Source organism: Macaca thibetana, chromosome 2, assembly GCF_024542745.1.
Source record: "Macaca thibetana thibetana isolate TM-01 chromosome 2, ASM2454274v1, whole genome shotgun sequence".
Classification (NCBI taxonomy): domain Eukaryota; kingdom Metazoa; phylum Chordata; class Mammalia; order Primates; family Cercopithecidae; genus Macaca; species Macaca thibetana.
The window spans coordinates 73,947,493-73,965,362 of NC_065579.1; the positions used below are offsets into that span (position 1 = coordinate 73,947,493).

The 17,870-nt window shown below is 44.8% G+C and overlaps 1 protein-coding gene across 1 annotated transcript; it reads left to right on the top strand.

The window, feature by feature from the left end:
• Positions 1-378: 378 nt before the first annotated feature.
• On the top strand, positions 379-16,328 carry CLDN11 (claudin 11). The gene is made up of 3 exons (XM_050778278.1): positions 379-830; positions 4,632-4,796; positions 14,755-16,328. Exons 1-3 carry the CDS (start codon positions 605-607, stop codon positions 14,985-14,987), a joined length of 624 nt encoding a protein of 207 aa, XP_050634235.1. The 5' UTR covers positions 379-604; the 3' UTR covers positions 14,988-16,328.
• The last annotated feature ends 1,542 nt before the right edge of the window (positions 16,329-17,870 follow it).

Genomic DNA, 17,870 nt, shown 5'->3' on the forward strand with positions numbered 1-17,870 from the left:
ATCGAGCGCCCTTGCGGTGCTCGCAGCAGGGAAGAAAGAGCGAGCAGGGAGGAACTGAGGAGGGTCGGAGCGGAAGGGCGACCCAGAGACTGAGAGGAGAGAGGGGCTATAAGAAAAGAAATCAGTCGCAGCAGAACAGAACTCTCGACAAACGCACGCCCTCTTTGCGCTCTACGTTTCTTTGGACCTGGATGGAATTGGAATTGTTTTACTTTGCATCGCGGGACTGCGCTGAGGACCGGGCGGGGCGGCCCAATGGCCTCCCTGGGGTTGCTCCGCTCCCCTTCACCCTCCCTTCCCGGCCCCGCCCCGCGATTGGCCGGCGCGCCCCGGGGCTGCAGCCGATTGGTGTTCGCCGGCCCGAGCCGCGGGGCTTAAAGAGGGGGCGGGGGCGCGCTGCCCAGCAGCGCTGCAGTCCCGGCCGTGAGCCCTTCGACGCTGAGCTCGCTGCCTCCCGCGCCGACCTCCGCCTCCAGTGTCCCGCCTCGGGCCGTCGCCCTCCAGCGACTCGCGAGCGTGGGAGACGTACCTGGACAGGCACTGTCCAGCCCGGGTCCAGGCACAGCCGTGAGGGGCGAGGCACGGGGACAAACTGGCGCCCACGATGGTGGCCACGTGCCTGCAGGTGGTGGGCTTCGTCACGAGCTTCGTGGGCTGGATCGGCGTCATCGTGACCACCTCCACCAATGACTGGGTGGTGACCTGCGGCTACACCATCCCCACCTGCCGCAAGCTGGACGAGCTGGGCTCCAAGGGGCTGTGGGCCGACTGCGTCATGGCCACGGGGCTGTACCACTGCAAGCCCCTGGTGGACATCCTCATCCTGCCGGGTAAGGACACGAGCTTGGCGGAGGCTCCCCAATCCTTATCCTCTGGGTAAAGAGCGGGATATTAGACGGCGGTCACAGAGACATTTTGGGGGCTTGAAGACCTTTGGGTACGTTTTTGACATTCCTAGTCCCACCTTGTAGAAGAATTAGGCAGCCCGGAACTTAACTTCTCTAGGCCTCAGTATTCTTACCTGGAATTTGGGGTAATAGTGGCAGTGTGGCCGGTGGTAACACTGGCCGAGTCCCCTTGAGAATGAACAAACAGGAACACATAATAGGAACTGAGTCCGTATTAATTACTGCGGCCCCAGCCAGCATCCTTCCACCGTCGGCTTCCCAAAGTCCTTCCCGCTCCCGCCAGGCCTTCCCCGGGGCGCCGAGCCTTCGCGTTAGATTCCGCCCGCAGAGGTGAGAAGGAGCGTGTAACACAAGCGGACAGGAGAATCGAACCGGCTTAGGCTGAGTTTCCCGGTCCTCATAGGATGGGAGAAGCGCCCCAGCCAGGTTAGAGCCCTCCTAGCTCTGTCCGCCCAGCCGCTGAGCGATTCACGTCCAAGGCGCTCTGGGCTGCCTGGTTTGGGAAATGACAGGTTGGTTCCCGCATGTGCCCAGGGCCATCTCCGCTGCCCCCGCCCCTGCTGTTTGCGCGTCAGACCGCGGTGCTGCGGTGACGCCGGCTCCGGCTCCGCGCCGCTGGGTTGGATAGGGACGAGCAGGGGCTCCTCGGAGGGCGGACTCCACTGGGGAGACACGGAGCGCGCCGCCGAGGGTCGCTCGCCGCCACCCCTCCAGCGTGCCTCAGAGTGGAAAGGGGAGCTAAAAATTGACAGCCTAGCGCGGGCCAGGGGCCACATCCTCATATGTGTCCTGTGGAAACATTCTGGGCGACAGTCTCAATTCAGATTCAAACCACGAGCCAGCCGGGCAATGGCGAGGTCCGGGGCAACCCCTTGGTTTTCTGCTGGAATCTCTGTCCTGCCCCAAAGGCATGTCTTTGTCCCGGTCTCTACAAGGTGGGCTTCTGTCCCCCAGCCTTCGTGGATTGTGCTCACTTAAAAGATTTTCCCGGTTTCCTCAAGATGGGGAGAAACTTGTCCCTGAAGCCGCCAGTCAGATAAAAGACCTGCTCGCCCCTTAAGCCTCCTCCAAGCACCCCCTATTTCCAGTCCTCGCAGTCGAAATCTGAATCCCTCCTTCCTCCTTGCTGCCTAGTACTTGGCTCTTATCCCCACAAAGGCACATTTTATCTTGTTTTTTGTTGATTGTTCGTGAGTGAAGTTCTCCCACTACGTTTTAAATTCCTTGAAGATAGAGATGCTGTCCTGTTAATTCTCTTTGCTTCCTCTTCTGGACCTGGCATGGCCTCTGGCACACAATAGCTGCGGGCAGTGCTTGCCTGGCTTGCCTTACGCTATCCTTTACTTCATTTTGAACTTTCAGAAGGCCAGAGTTCAACAAACCCAGACCTAGACTCAGCTTTGGCTAATGCTGGTGTTGGCAGACCAGGCCAGCCTCCGGGATCCAGGACTCACAATCTGGGTGATGGGGAACAAATTGCTAGCATCAGTGAACCACGGTTGTCTTCTTTTGAAAAAGTTAAAATCAGATCAACCACCCATCTTTCACGATTATTTGAGGATTAAATGAGATAAGAAATGTAATCTCCTTTGAGATAGTAGATGCTTCATGAATGGTAGTTATAGTATTTTATTAAAAGTTGGGCATGGTATTTGTAGGGATCTTTGAAGCATAAAATTACCTTTGCTTCCTTCTCCTGAAATTAACTTTACTGAGCATTCAATGCCAAGTGGTTTGTTTTCAGAGAACAAAGGCCATCCTCCAGAGGGGAGTGCATATTGGGGGAGTGGGGGGTGGTGCTAGTCCTTCCTGCCTTCCCCCTCTGTCACACTTTGGGTGGAGGCAGTAACAGTCCTCAGTCTCTATCTTTTGGTGTCCGGACATGGCCTTGGCACTGTAGCATGTGGACAGCCAGTGCCGTGGATTTCAGAACCTGCATTGCCAGTTGACTGCCTCCTTTGTGTGGGTGCTGGCTCTCTACAAGCTGCAGGGGCAGATGGCTGGGTCAGGGGATGGGCCTCAGACTTTCTGGAGCTCCTTTCTGGAGATCTTCAAGTCAGTAGACACTTGACTGATTATCTTTAATTCTGAAGGAGCTGAGATGGGCAGTGCTGGAAGAGGGCCCTTGTGAAGCCCGAATTCTGGCAAAACGTACCTTGCTAAGAGACAGCGTTGAAGTTAGGACTTTGTGCACGTGAGGGTCCTGGTGTGTGAGGCAGATGTTGGGCTAGTTTCCTGGCTTTGCTATGAACTCTGCCTCACCCAGGCCGCTAGTACTAGTTCCTTCTGAGCAAAGAAGGGAGAGTAATAAATGCGCCCCCCACTTTTTTAAGAGGAGGGAGAGCTTTAATGAGAAACATTACATTTAAAAGTGAAACACATTTGTCTGTGAAATTCTCCCAGTGTCTTGTCAGAGTTATTCTAAATAAATATGACACATATTGTAATCTGTTTCTTAATAAAGTTTTTACTTGGCATTTTACTTGACAGGATAAAGTTCATGTAGTTTTTCTCTACTCTTCTATTTTTCAGTTCTCTTATTCCTTGATTTGCAATTGTTTCCATGATCTGTTGTGGGCACTGTGTTAACTCCATGAATACCAAGGCAGGTGTCTGCCGTCCAGGAACCCTGAGGGCTGGAGAGATGCCTTTTAAGCAATGATGGACAGCTGGGGAAGGATGCCCAGGGTACTGTGGGGGAGGCAGATGGCACCCAACCATTTAGGGGCAGGATCCATGAGGACAGCAGCCTCTGGGGAGACAGCAAAGAGAGGAAGCCTGAATTTTAGCTTAGTCTGGGTTAGGGCCACAGCCAATGTGAATGAAAGCACGTGGTTAGGAGAAAATCACCCAGGACACCTGGAGATGAAAGCACTGCACTGAGACAGACAAAGAACACCAATGATAACAATTAACCTTTTTTGAGGATTTGGTGTAGGCACCGTTTTAAGCATTGCATAAATTAACTAATGTAGTCTTCGGTAGAATTCTATTAGAGAGATGCAGGTACTATTACATTATTATCAATACTTTATTTATTTATTTATTTTGAGAAAGAGTCCCGCTCTGTCACCCAGGCTGGAGTGCAGTGGCTCTATCTCAGCTCACTGCAACCTTCGCCTCCCAGGTTCAAGCGATTCTCCTGCCTCAGCCTCCCTGAGTAACTGGGACTATAGGCGCACACCACCACACCAGGCTAATTTTTGTATTTTTAGTAGAGATGGAGTTTTGCCATGTTGGCCAGGCTGGTCTTGAACTCCTGACCTCAGAGGATTCACCTGCCTTGGCCTCCCAAAGTGCTGGGATTATAGGTGTGAGCCACCGTGCCTGGCCTATTGTTACTTTATAGATGTGGAAAGTAAGACATCATGGTTAAGTAACTTGGCCCTCACAGAATGATTCTTGGGAGATTTGAGTTTTCATCTGAACTTTCTCATGGGGATGTAATAATGTAAATAGACTCTTGGCCCCTCCACCCTGGAAGCTTGGCCAAGTGGCCTAAACCAGGGGCCCCCATTTAGTCTCTCCAGCCCCCTTTTTTCTTGCTGAGTTGTTTTAAAAGTTGAAAAGTGCTTAGTGACCTTGGACAATACTAGCACCTTCTAAGTCCTGGAATGGGCCAAGAGCGAGGAAGGGAGATGATGCTGAATTCCCCTAAGGCAGGACTCAGGAAGCAAGAGAACCCCGTGGTCTAACTTTTCCCATCTGCTCTCTTGTTCCCAGGCTATGTGCAGGCCTGCCGTGCCCTGATGATTGCTGCCTCAGTCCTGGGTCTGCCAGCCATTTTACTGCTGCTGACTGTTCTTCCCTGCATCCGGATGGGCCATGAGCCCGGTGTGGCTAAGTACAGGCGGGCCCAGCTGGCTGGTGTTTTGCTCATTCTGCTGGGTAAGACAGCTTTCTCAATGGTACCCCACCTATGAGGGAGCCTGATGAATCTCAGATCTTGTGGTTGCTGCCTTCTCAAGTTCAAGAGAAATGTGAAAGGAAGCCAAGTGAACCCAGTGGGGGATGGACCCCCACAATCTGTATCCCTTTGTATTTTACGGGCAGTTTACATAGAGGGCTAAGTAATGTCTCTGGGAGTCACTGAACATGAAGATAAGTTTAAAAAGAGAAAGAGAGGCCGGGCGCGGTGGCTCAAGCCTGTAATCCCAGCACTTTGGGAGGCCGAGATGGGCGGATCATGAGGTCAGGAGATCGAGACCATCCTGGCTAACACGGTGAAACCCCGTCTCTACTAAAAAATACAAAAAACTAGCCGGGCGAGGTGGCGGGTGCCTGTAGTCCCAGCTACTCGGGAGGCTGAGGCAGGAGAATGGCGTGAACCCGGGAGGCGGAGCTTGCAGTGAGCTGAGATCCGGCCACTGCACTCCAGCCTGGGCGACAGAGCGAGACTCCGTCTCAAAAAAAAAAAAAAAAAAAAAAAAAAAAAAAAAAAAAGAGAAAGAGAAAGAGGATTTTGAAGGTAGGAAATACCTAAGGGAAAGACCTGAAAGATGGAAGCCTTCCAGTCTTCACAGTGGAATCCTTTTTGAACACCTATGCCCAGGTCCCAAAGCAGATCAATCGAATCAGAATTTTCTGGGCATCAGGCCAGGCAAAGATATTTTTTGAAAGCCTCCCAGGTGATGCTTATGTGCAAGCAAGACTGAGAAAATCAGTTAGTAAAGAAGGAGGCCGAGGTGGGCGAATCACCTGAGGTTGGAAGTTCAAGACCAGCCTGGCCAACATGGTGAAACCTCATCTCTACTAAAAATACAAAAATTAGCCAGGTATGGTGGTGCACGCCTGTAATCCCAGCTACTCGGTGGGGCCTGAGGCAGAAGAATCATTTGAACCCAGGAGGCAGAGGTTGCGGTGAGCTTAGATCGCGCTATTGCCTTCCAGCCTGGGTGACAGAGTGCAACTCAAAAAAAAAAAAAAAAAAAAAAAAAAAAAAAAAAAAAAAAAAGAAAGAAAAAAGTAAAGAGGAGGGCAAGAGAAAAGTCAGGAGTTGAGGGTGGTTGGACCACCAGGTGATGGCTCCATCCTGGGGAAAATAGGCCGTCTTTGCTTTGGGTGTACTTGGACACCTCAATAGAATATGGTATGTGTTCATGTAGAAAAGGTATATAGGCTGTGTATACACATAGGAAGACACCTAACTCGGACTGGATGAGTTTCCAGAGCAGAAGAACCCAGCAATAAGCCCTGAGACTTGAAGAGAAGGTGGGCTGGTCATGAATTGAGGGGAGGGACAGTCCAGGGACAGGAAATGGCCTGTGCTCATTTGGTTTTGCTGATTATACGTGCACATAGAGGGCTTCATTTAACAACCTATGGAGGGTCCTTCTAGCTCTACTCTCGTCAGTGATTTCATTTCTCTCCATTTTTTTCCCCTCAGATGCTAGTTTCATCAGCACATTCTAAATCCTAATAGACGATATGAATTTTAAGAACAACTCTTGTTGCAAAGTGCACGTATCAGTGAGAAGAAATTAGTCTGGGTATGGGTTAGATATAAAATCATGTTCTTCTGAAACAAGGAATTCATACCCCCAGATTGGCATATCAGATGATGAATTTGAGGGGTAAGAATGGGCGTCAGGATTCTGTGTGGGTTGATGCCACTTAGTGGTGGGTACCTCCCATCTGGAGGCCTCACACTCACAATGATACCAGTAAGGTGAGGGGACATGAGAGGCAGGGCACCGTTTTCCAGGATTGCAAAGGGAAGGAGGTTTGCAGGTTCTTGCGAAGCCACAGGTGTGTGTGTGTGTGTGTGTTTGTGTGTGTGTGTTTGTGTGTGTGTGTGTGTGTGTGTGTATGTGTTAACAGGAGTGAAAAGACCACTGTAATTTCCAGAGAAAAATCTGAATGTGGAAATTTTGGTTCCAGCCACAAAGAATTTGTGTGCCAGTATCACACAGAACACATATCAGCATCTGGTGCTTTATCTGACTTACAGGGGCCCCCTCTTGCCCTGCTCTATGGAGGTCAGATCTGTGTGTCCGACTCCCTTTCCAACAGGAAAGTCAAAGCTCCACAAGTAAACTGGGTTTGCAGAATCCAGGTGAAATCCTTCTCCTAGACACTTGCTGTTTGTTACTTTCCTCACATTCTCACAGAAGCCCCAGAAGGTTCTCTTGGGCTTTGAGGATGGCAGAGCCAAAAGATGGGTCTTTTGTGTTGGGTGCTCATGTTTAGACATTCTGGCCTTCCATATAAGTGTCACAGGTATCCACAAGTAAGAGAACACACTAAAACACACAAACCCTGGAAAATAGAGAGATAAAAGCAAAGTATACATAGATAGGTAAAAAGAAAAAAAAAAAAAGCTAAATACAACAGAATTGTTTAGTTGAATAATCAGGGATATTGAAGGAAAAAGCAGCTGGTGGTTTGAAACTTCCTAGCTGAATTTGTTTTTCTTTGTCTTCTAAAAGTGGGTTAATGTAGATAGTCAGAATCACAGAGGAAGAAAGTGAGGTGGGGCTGGGGAGTGGGTGAGTGCCTCAGTCCCTGTTTGCCTGTCTGGAGTGAAACTATGGGGGAGGCAGGACATTGAGGGATCTGACCCCACCCAAGGAGGCTGCCCGTTTCCGGACACTCCCCGGAGTCCCCTCATTGCACTTTTACGGCCTTGCATTTCTGATATTGTCTGCCCTTGCTCCTATCCAGATTTATTTCTCAGTGGGTCACCACTGCCTGTGGGTTGGATGTTGTTTTGACTAGAACGAGCTAGCTCTGGAAATGTAAAGCTCATTGTCTCAGGCATGGCACCTGCTGATCTCCTCTAGGTCTTCTCACCACGGAGCCCCAAGTGCCTTGTTTCCCCTGTTGGCAGTGGTGGGAGGAGCACGGGGAGTGAAGGCTCCCTTTGTGTTCCTCTGGACTGTTTTCTGTCACTCCCTCAGAGAAGCCAGCGCTAGGCCTGGGCAGGGTCCTCAGGGTCACTGAATGGGGCTGAGCGAAAACCTCATTCGACCAAAGAAGATGAGGCATCCCCTGGAGTTCAGGGGCCTGGGAACTGGACACAGTATCACAGCTAGTCCTGGTATAGGAACTGTGAACACTGCTAATTAAAATCTGTTTTTCCTGACCCTGAAAATCTGTAATTATTTTTGTGAAACCTTAAAAAAATTATGTGTGTTGTACAGCATTATCTTCTCAGCAGTTACGTTTAATGGTGTGAGGATTTGGTTCCTGCTGTGGAGGAAGAAATAGAAGCCAGTTGCTTCTAAAGCCAGATGAGTGGCGCAGGAGCAGCAGGCTCTCAGATCTGTGGTGGATTTGAGGCTAATCTGTTTGTGGCTTTTTAAGAGTTCCTGCCAAGGCAGGAGGTGCCTATGCCCTGAATTGTTTGATCTTATCAGTTGGAATCAGATCCAACTGTGCTTAATCTGGAATCTACTACTTTCTGGCTGTGTGAACTAGGGCAGTTCCTTAATGTCTCTGGTCCCTTCCATAAAATGGGAACAATAACGCCTGCTTCTCAAGTTAGTAAAAGCAGTGAAGTGATGTGTGAAAATTATTTAGCATGGGATCTGGCACATAGTAAGTTCTCAATAAATGGTTGCTATTATTTTTGTTATTGTTGGTTAGCTGGTTAAAAAAATACCCAGAGAGCAGCTGGGTATTCTTCCAATCATGTCTAATTTCCTTATTTTTATTTTTATTTTTTTATTTTTTGAGATGGAGCTTTGCTCTGTTGCCCAGGCTAGAGTGCAGTGGCGCAATCTTGGCTCACTGCAACTTCTGCCATGCAGGTTCAAGCGATTCTCCTGCCTCAGGCTCCCGACTAGCTGGGATTACTGGCATGTGCCACCATGCCAGGCTAATTTTTGTATTTTTTGTAGAGATGGAGTTTCACCATATTGGGCAGGCTGGTCTCAAACTCCTGAGCCGTAAGCCACCGCACCCGGCCAAGAAGGTCTTTAAGAACATTTTTATTGTGGAAAATATCAGACCTATGTAAAAGTAGAGGAATAGTATAATAAACCCCTGTGAACCCAACCTCCTCAACAGTGATCAACTCATGACTGTAATACATGCTTCATCTTTCCACTTCTCCATTTCTTCCAGTCTTCAGATTTTTTAAAGGAAATCTTAGCATATCAAGGAAGTTTTTTTTTTTTTTTTTTTTTTTGCTATTACTAATGTAAGAAGTCAGAATAATTTATTTATTTATTTATTTATTTATTTATTTATTTATTTTTTTGAGACTGAGTCTGGCTTTGTTGCCCAGGCTGGAGTGCAGTGGCTGGATCTCAGCTCACTGCAAGCTCCGCCTCCCGGGTTTACGCCATTCTCCTGCCTCAGCCTCCGGAGTAGCTGGGACCACAGGTGCCCACCACCTCGTCCGGCTAGTTTTTTGTATTTTTTAGTAGAGACGGGGTTTCACCGTGTTAGCCAGGATGGTCTCGATCTCCTGACTTTGTGATCCGCCCATCTCAGCCTCCCAAAGTGCTGGGATTACAGGCTTGAGCCACCGTGCCCGGCAAAAGTCAGAATAATTTAAATGACTTTAATGAAAATTTTGCTTTGTGCTAGAAATGGTACTTTTGAAAGTTCTTTCAGGGTTGGGCGTGGTGACTCACGCCTGTAATCCCAGCATTTTGGGAGGCTGAGGTGGGTGCATCACCTGAGGTCAGGAGTTTGAAACCAGCCTGACCAACATGAAGAAACCCTGTCTCTACTTAAAATATAAAATTAGCTGGGCATGGTGGCACACGCCTGCATTCCCAGCTACTCGGGAGGCTGAGGCAGGAGAATCACCTGAACCCAGCAGGCAGAGGTTGCGGTGAGCTGAGATCGCGCCATTGCACTCCAGCCTGGGCAACAAGAGTGAAACTGCATCTCAAAAAACAGAAAACAAAAAAAACAACCAAAAAACACAAAATACAAAAATTAGCCAGGTATGGCAGGCGCCTGTAATCCCAGCTACTTGGGAGGCTGAGGCACAAGAATTGCTTGAACCCACGTGGTGGAGTTTGCAGTGAGCTGAGATCATGCCACTGCACTCCAGCCTGGGCGACAGAGTGAGACTGTCTCAAAAAAAAAAAAAAAAAAAGCCTTTCAGTGGAAAGTGACAAAGCATGAAAAAAGGTTCATTGGGGCTAGGCGTGGTATTTCACGCCTGTAATGTAGCACTTTGGAAGGGCAACATGGGCAGATTGCTTGAGCCCAGGAGTTCGAGACCAGCCTGGCCAACATGGCAAAACCCCATCCCTACTAAAAATACAAAAGTTAGGCCAGCCTGGTGGTGTGCCCCTGTGATTCCAGCTACTCAGGAGGCTGAGGATCGATGCTCAGGAGAACAAGGCTGCAGTGAGTTGAGATTGCACCACTGCCCTCCAGCCTGGGTGACAGAGACCCTATCCAAAAAAAAAAAAAAAAAAAAAAAAAAAAAAAAAAAAAAAAAAAAAAAAAAAAGTAGGTTTATTGGAAGGAGGAAGAAATGTCAGTGCCCACTGACCTTGTCTTTCTGTGTCTCTTTGTCTGTCTGTCTGTCTCTCAGTTGTTACCTCCAAAGTCAAACACACCTATATTGATTTTTTTTAACTTTGTGTTTGTTTAACTCCATATATTACCATGTGTCATCTCATCTCTAAAGAGATTAAAAGCCACACTTACATTTCATTGCTTTAAAATGGACTTCTCAAATATTTTCCTTTTGGTCATGTCACCATCATTCTTAGTTTTTAACAAGGCATATCTTATCAATTAAATAATGTACTGTATTGCATTATTTGAAACTTGTTCTCAAAAGAGGCAAACAATTTTATTCTTTGAAGAGCAAGGAATTCTACTTATGAGAGGACTAGGTTTAGATATATCTGTCTTTACATAGTGAAGCTTTCTTCTCCCTTCCCTTTCTCTCTCCTTCTCTTCCTCCTTCTCCTCCTTCTCATTTTTAGCTAAGAATATACCTCAGTTTTACTTTCTATTCTCCAACAACAAATGGTACCCCCCAACCTTGTGTAGTTAACTATTGCATCTTCTGAAGGTAGAAGAGGAGAAAGACTGAAAAATCTGAGTGCTAAAATTACTGTCTTGTTTTTAGAGACTTAACTTAAAAATATATTCTGATGATGCAAAAAGAAAAAGAACAAAAATTTCCTTTATCTTTCTTCAATTTTCTTGACCTTACAGGTAACTGACTTTTTAGAAAAACATTTTCTTTATTTTTCCCAAATGACAGAGAACCATTCCAAACTCATCTTTTTGGGTTTGCAAATAAAAATAAATCTATCAGACCTTCTATGTCTTTAAGAAAGGCAATTTTTTTTGGCCAGTTCTATTACTATTTCACATGTTTTTAAGTTACGTAATGATTTGACTTGCGTTTTTAACTCTACTGGACAAAACATATCCCTTTCTTCCTTGAAACCATTGCTGAAATTGAGTAAATTCTCCTATTTTAGTTTTTAAACATTTTTCATTTTGAGTTCAATTGGAGGTCACTGTTTCCAGTGAGCCTCTCATTTCCTTTCATGTTGTGTGGTAGTCTGTCATTTTTTAGTGGTTTTGATGTGATTCATCTTTGAGAGCCACAGGAATTCCACCCAGGGTTCATTTGTCTCCTAGGAAGTAAAGAGCCTGCTGGCACTCATTTGCCTTGTTTTGTGTGAATTATAAGAGAAGGAAATCTTTAATGAGGTCAATGATGAGCTTGCAACTTTAAGTGTGTTAAAATCTACCTTTCTACCTTTCACTTCATACACACCAAAACTGAGGTCCAAAGTCATAAAATCTTATTGTGATTTTATGACTTTGGACCTCAGTTTTGGTGTGTATGAAGTGAAAGGTAGAATTGAAATGAGACTACTTCTCATCCATCCATCCATTCATTCCCCCGTTCACTCATCCATCCCTATGGAGGTTCATTGTATGAAATGTTTAGACCTTTTTCTGATTTTTCCCTTTTTTTAATGATTTATATTGGAATAAAACCTAACAAAATCCCTAAAATACTCAAAACCAAGACTGATGGTTACTTTTGGGATATTGAGCCTGATTATTTCCCTGTGTTTAAAACAAGATAATCTTGTTTTATTATTTGCTTAAGGGAACAATTAAATGAATTTAGAGGCAGTTTCTTGTCTTATTCTATAAAATCTAAACTAAACCTGAAAGTTAGGTTTACATTGGATGTGGGGAATGCTTTCCTGCATGTGTGTGCACATATGCTGTATGTGTAAATACAGTATAGTTGAAAAATATAAAACTTGATTTGAACCCTGAGTTGTTTTGAGACCAGTTGTTTATAGGAAAGATCAGTTAGCTTGAACCATATCAGTTGTTTGGGAATTATAACTTTTTTCCCTACAGAATTCAGCTTTTCACTCCCCTTCTTTTTCCTCTAAACAAGCCTGGGTATTTGGAAGCCCTTGCTAGGTTGCTGTTTTTGCCAGTAGCAAAATGAATGCCCACTTTTGAGGTTTGGGGCTATGTAAGTAGATTGTGTATGCTATGGAAAATCTACGGTAGTTCTCTCTTGCTGAAACCCTCCAAAAGAGGATTTTAGTCCCCTGTTCTGACAGAGAAAAAGGTTTTTCTCTGTGTCTTGCTGAAAGTAGAGACTCTGATAATAGCCAAGCAATTCTCCAAGAGTGCCTGATTTGGAATCCATGTCAGAGAAGAGAAAGAAAAAGACTTTCCCCTGCATCTGAGGTTTCCTAAGTCCTGAGCTAGAAAGGGAGGTTTCAGGTACACATTGCTCTTCTTGAACATTCTAGTCACAGAAGGAAAATACATCTTCTCATGGTATCTCATATGAAAATATTACAGAAGCTGGCATGACTGTGCTTACTTTTTAAGAAAAAGGAAACATTAGCATATGGGTAGATTTTAGCTGCTGCTGTTGCTGCTGCTGCTGCTTTTTTTTTTTTTTTTAACACAGAATCTTGCCCTGTTGCCTAGGCTGGAGTGCAGTGGTGAGCTCTCCACTCACTGCATGCAACCTCTGCCTTCCGGGTTCAAGCAGTTCTCCCTGCCTCAGCCTCCTAAGTAGCTGGGATTACAGTTGCCCACCATCCATGCCTGGCTAATTTTTGTATTTTTTAGTAGAGACGGGGTTTTGCCATGTTGGCCAGGCTGGTCTTGAACTCCTGACCTCAGGTGATCCGCCCACCTCGGCCTCCCAAAGTGCTGGGATTACAGGTGTGAGCCACCATGCCTGGCCAATTTTAGCTTCTTAGATAATCTATAAATAATTAATGGAGTGAATTTGGGCTGTTAGAAAGCCAATCTGGGCAATTCATAGCTTTTCAAATTAACTCTTTTCCTTCTGATTTCCTCTTGAGATCTATTCTTTTTAAGGATAGAGATCATATATTTTTATGTGTATCTATACCCAGCTTGTGGGAGTGGTTTAATCTATTGCAATAAGAATCTATGTTACGAGCAACACAAATGCAATGAGACTGTTTAAAAGGTCTTTCAAAATGGGTAAGACCAATCCTTTTTTCCATTTAGAACTAATATACAAGGCTGTTAGATTTGATTGCTTATGTTAAATTATATTTCTTCTCTGCGGGCATAGAGAGTAAGTTAGAAAATCACTCACCATGAGTAGAAATCAGAAAAAAGCTTGCTGAGTTGAAAGTGATAAGGGTATCCCTGGTGGCAAACGTCACACTGGCAGTGCAGTATTCTTTCTTAATTTGTTGATGGAAACCTCATTGTTATTATTATTGTTGTTATTATTTTTCCGTCTGCCAACCTTAATGTGCCATCTCAACTTAAAGAGGTTTGGAGTTACTTTGTCTAGAGCTGTGTTGTTCAGTACAGTAGCCACTAGCTACATGTGGCCATTTAAATTAAAAGTAGTGAAAATTCAAAATTCAGTTCTTCATCTCACTAGCCTCATGACAAATGATCAATGGTCCCACATAACTTGTGGCTACTCCATTTGACAGTGCTGGTCTAGATATTTGAAAAAAATATAAAAAAGTCTTTATAGCCTCTTGCCTGCCCATGTTTTGTTACTTTGCTTATAAAGAGGTGAAAAACTACATGATATATAAGCTATTTCTTATTTTACTCTATAAAATCAAAACCAAAACGAAGATTAGATTGATTGGTGCAAGACTAAAAGTAAAGTTCTACCATTTTGACCCCCGAATGGGTGAGTTTTTCTACTCCAAGGACTGTTCATTTCTATGTTGGGATTTTGTGATTGTGAACAGCGTAATACAAACTTGAACCTTTATCTGGTACTCCATTTTCATCTAGCAACATTCACCACATCAAGAGAAATTTCATGCCTTCTCCAGATCTTTGTAATGTGAATTGACCAAACTGAGAAAATAGAGTGGAAAATTGAGGTGGCTGCCATCTCGTTTCTCATTTTTGAATAGCTCAGATAATTCAGCCATTCAACTGGTCTACATTGAGCACGTACTATTTGCCTCGTACCAAGGTAGACATAAGTAAGACATGGACCCTACCTTCAAGGAACTCAGAGAGCTTACAATGACACATAGATAGGTAAAGCAATAATTACAATACAATTAGGTAAGTATATTAATTTTAGAATTATAACTAGATATGAAGTGTTGATATACAAGTAAATACAAATAAATATTTTTTGGACTTAAATGGTTTATTTCTAGGTCTTTACATTGGAATTATTTTATTTCTGCCACCTGCTGAAAAAAATAAGGACCCAGCAGTCAGCTTCTTCTACAGATGCCAACTGCTACATATTGGTTCAGTGTTGAGGGAGCAGAGCCGTGTGTGTGGAGCTTTTTGGAGCTGGTTGGAAGCCACAAGTGTGTGTATGTGGAGTGAGTGGGCCTGCCCACGTGCTTGGTGTGTGATGGGTGCGCCCAGTCACGGCCTCTCCATGTCTCTCCAGCTCTCTGCGCCATTGTTGCCACCATCTGGTTCCCTGTGTGCGCCCACCGTGAGACCACCATCGTGAGCTTTGGCTACTCCCTGTATGCAGGCTGGATTGGTGCTGTGCTGTGCCTCGTGGGTGGCTGTGTCATCCTCTGCTGCGCTGGAGATGCCCAGGCCTTTGGTGAAAACCGTTTCTACTACTCTTCGGGCTCTAGCTCCCCGACGCATGCCAAGAGTGCCCATGTATAAGAGGGCTGCCCGGCTGCCCACAGAGGTGCTGTAGATGCTGGGCTCAGGGCCCTAGGTTTGCTAGTCACAGTGTGGGGGAAGCCCACTCCTCTGCCAGGCTTAAAGCCAAAGGTCTAGAAAAGCATCCTGTCTGGCATTTTGTAGTCTTAACTTCTCTCCCTTTCCCCCATCTTTTGGTTGCCTTTAAAGAAATCTCTAGCTCAGATAATGCCCATACATTTTTTCTCATGGCGTTGCCAACTATTAGCTCTTTTCTTGGGCATTCTTTTGCTGTTTATTAAAAAATATATTATATATATTTTGTTTCTTTAAATTTCAAATGTTTTGCAAACATCACTGAGTTAGGTGGGGGTGGGGAAGAGAAATACAAGACACTTTTTTTTTTTTTTTTTTTTTTTTTTTTTTAAATAGGGCCTCACTCTGTTACTCAGGCTGGAGTGCAGTGGTGTGATCTCGGCTCACTGTAGCCTCAACCTCCCAGGCTCAAGTGATCCTCCTGCCTCAGCCTCCCAAGTAGCTGGGACTACAGGCGTCCAACACTACACCCAGCTAATTTTCAAGTTTTTTGTAGAGATGAGGGCTCCCTATGTTGCCCAGGTTGATCTAGAACTCCTGGACTTTATCCTCCTGCCTCGGCCTCCCAAAGTGTTGGGATTATAGGAGTGAGTCACCGCACCGGCCAAGACACTTTTCAAACTGATACAGCTGACAATGGGAGCCTCATAAAGATGGCTTTTGTTTCTTCCCTTCAAGGTCATTTACTTGTACGAGACAGAAAAAGATAGCAATGGGAACATGGGATGCGGGAGGGAGGGGAATAGTGGAACTTTCTTTCCATGGGAAACTTTCCCTTTTGTAAGCTGAGGGCCAGGGGTAGGGATATTTTTTAGTTTGTGATTTTACATTTATCTGTACATACTTTTTCAAGATTGATCGTTTTTATAACCATGGTTTTCCTGAAATCCTCAATTCATCAATATGAAGGAAATGAACCACATAGACTTTATGCAATAAATAACAGTGCAAGTGAGTATAACTTTAACTGATGTTCCACAAAACATTTTTGATTTCAGGTTTGTATGATGTAGTTTTTAATCCTACATTTTCACATGCTTCAAACTAACACATTTTTAAAGCTTTCCCCCACTTTTCTCTCTATTTGCATTGTTAGCCATCTTGAAGTGATGTTGTTTAACATAAATTGTACTGTTGAATTTGGCTTTACGGGTGTAAACACTGATGGTATATCAGTATCTGAGACCCCAAACTCTCCAAATACTGATGGTGCATTTTATTCTTTAAGTGAAATCTGTGCAATAAAATAACAGACTGTCTGCAAAACTGGCCTTCGATCTTCTGTTGTATCCAAACGTATCATTACTGATTAAAAAAAAAACTCATTAATCTCTACTGGTAATTTATAGGTATTCAGATCAGTGATTTCAAAAACAAGTAATTCTGCATTGCCTTGAATAATTAAAAAGTTATATTTTATTCACTGTATCGTGATGGTAATTTGTGGTCATGAACGCATAACCTCCATGCTCTCTAGGTTTCTTCAGTGGGATGACTTTATGGCATCTTTAATCATCGATCAATGGGCAGCAATCAGAAACAAAGTTCTCAGCATTGTGCAGTTAATGTCCTTCATCTACTTTGAACACTTAGTAAAGGAATTGATTGGCTAGGTATCAAAGGAGAATGAAAGAAACCTATTTTATTGGATCTTTAAGTAATAATATCTAAATACATTTCGTTCAAACATACATATGTAGCTGTTTGGACATTTTGGACAAAGACCCATTGAGTTGATTTTTATTTGTTTTCTGTTCCAGAAACTCTGTCAAGTTATGGGCCTGGTTTAAGAAAACACATTACAATCTATTTTGGCAGACTTCTTCCAAATAAAATACTAATTTCATTAGCTGATAGTAGAATAATTGGCAAATATTTCCTCTTTGGAAATACTAATTTGGGCTAGCCATTTTGCAGAAATTTGTGTAGTTTTAATTATAACCTGTTGGAAAGTATTTCTAAATTACTTATACATAAAAAAAATCTTTTTTTGTTTGTTTTTTTGAGAAGAAGGCTCCCTCTGTTGCCCAGGCTGGAGAGCAGTGGTGCGATCTCACCCCGCTGCAACCTCCGCCCCTTGCCCCTTGGGTTCGAGCGATTCTTGTGCCTCAGCCTCCCAAGTAGCTGGGACTATAGGTGTGTGCCATCACACCTGGCTAATTTTTGTATTTTTAGTGGAGACAGGGTTTTGCCATGTTGGCCGGGCTGGTCTGGAACTCCTGGCCTCAAGTGATCCTCCTGCATCAGCCTCCCAAAGTGCTGGAATTACAGGTGTGAGCTACCGCGCCTGGCCATAGAAGACAATTTTTATGTTAACTAAAATATTTGCTTAGCTGTAATATAGCTTTTGTAAGGATAAAAGTCATGTGACTACATTGGAGGACCCTCCCTACCTCATTAAAACTTGTCAGGGTATAACAATTATGAACCAGAAGGGAACAAAAAGCATTTGAGGGAGTGGACGAGGACGCTTCAGACCCCATGATCCCTTTCCTCACAACCGCCTGCTTGTGTCAGAAGTGTCATTAAGTGGGACTCCTCTCTTATGGATGTATTGACTCGCCCGCTCCTTCCCTGAGCTGCTGCTTGGTTTCTCTCATAAGGGGCTTCAGTGTAAGTTTTCCCTTCAGTGTAAGAAGAGAGACTCCCAAATCTCTCCTAGCTGACCATTCCCTGACTAATGAGGGAATCCCAGTTTGGAGGTCATAACTCTAGTGTTAGGTTTACTATCAGTTTGATGGAGGAGAGGTTGATGTGCCTCTAGAACAGTACTGTCCACTGGGAATACGATGTGAGCCATGTATGTAA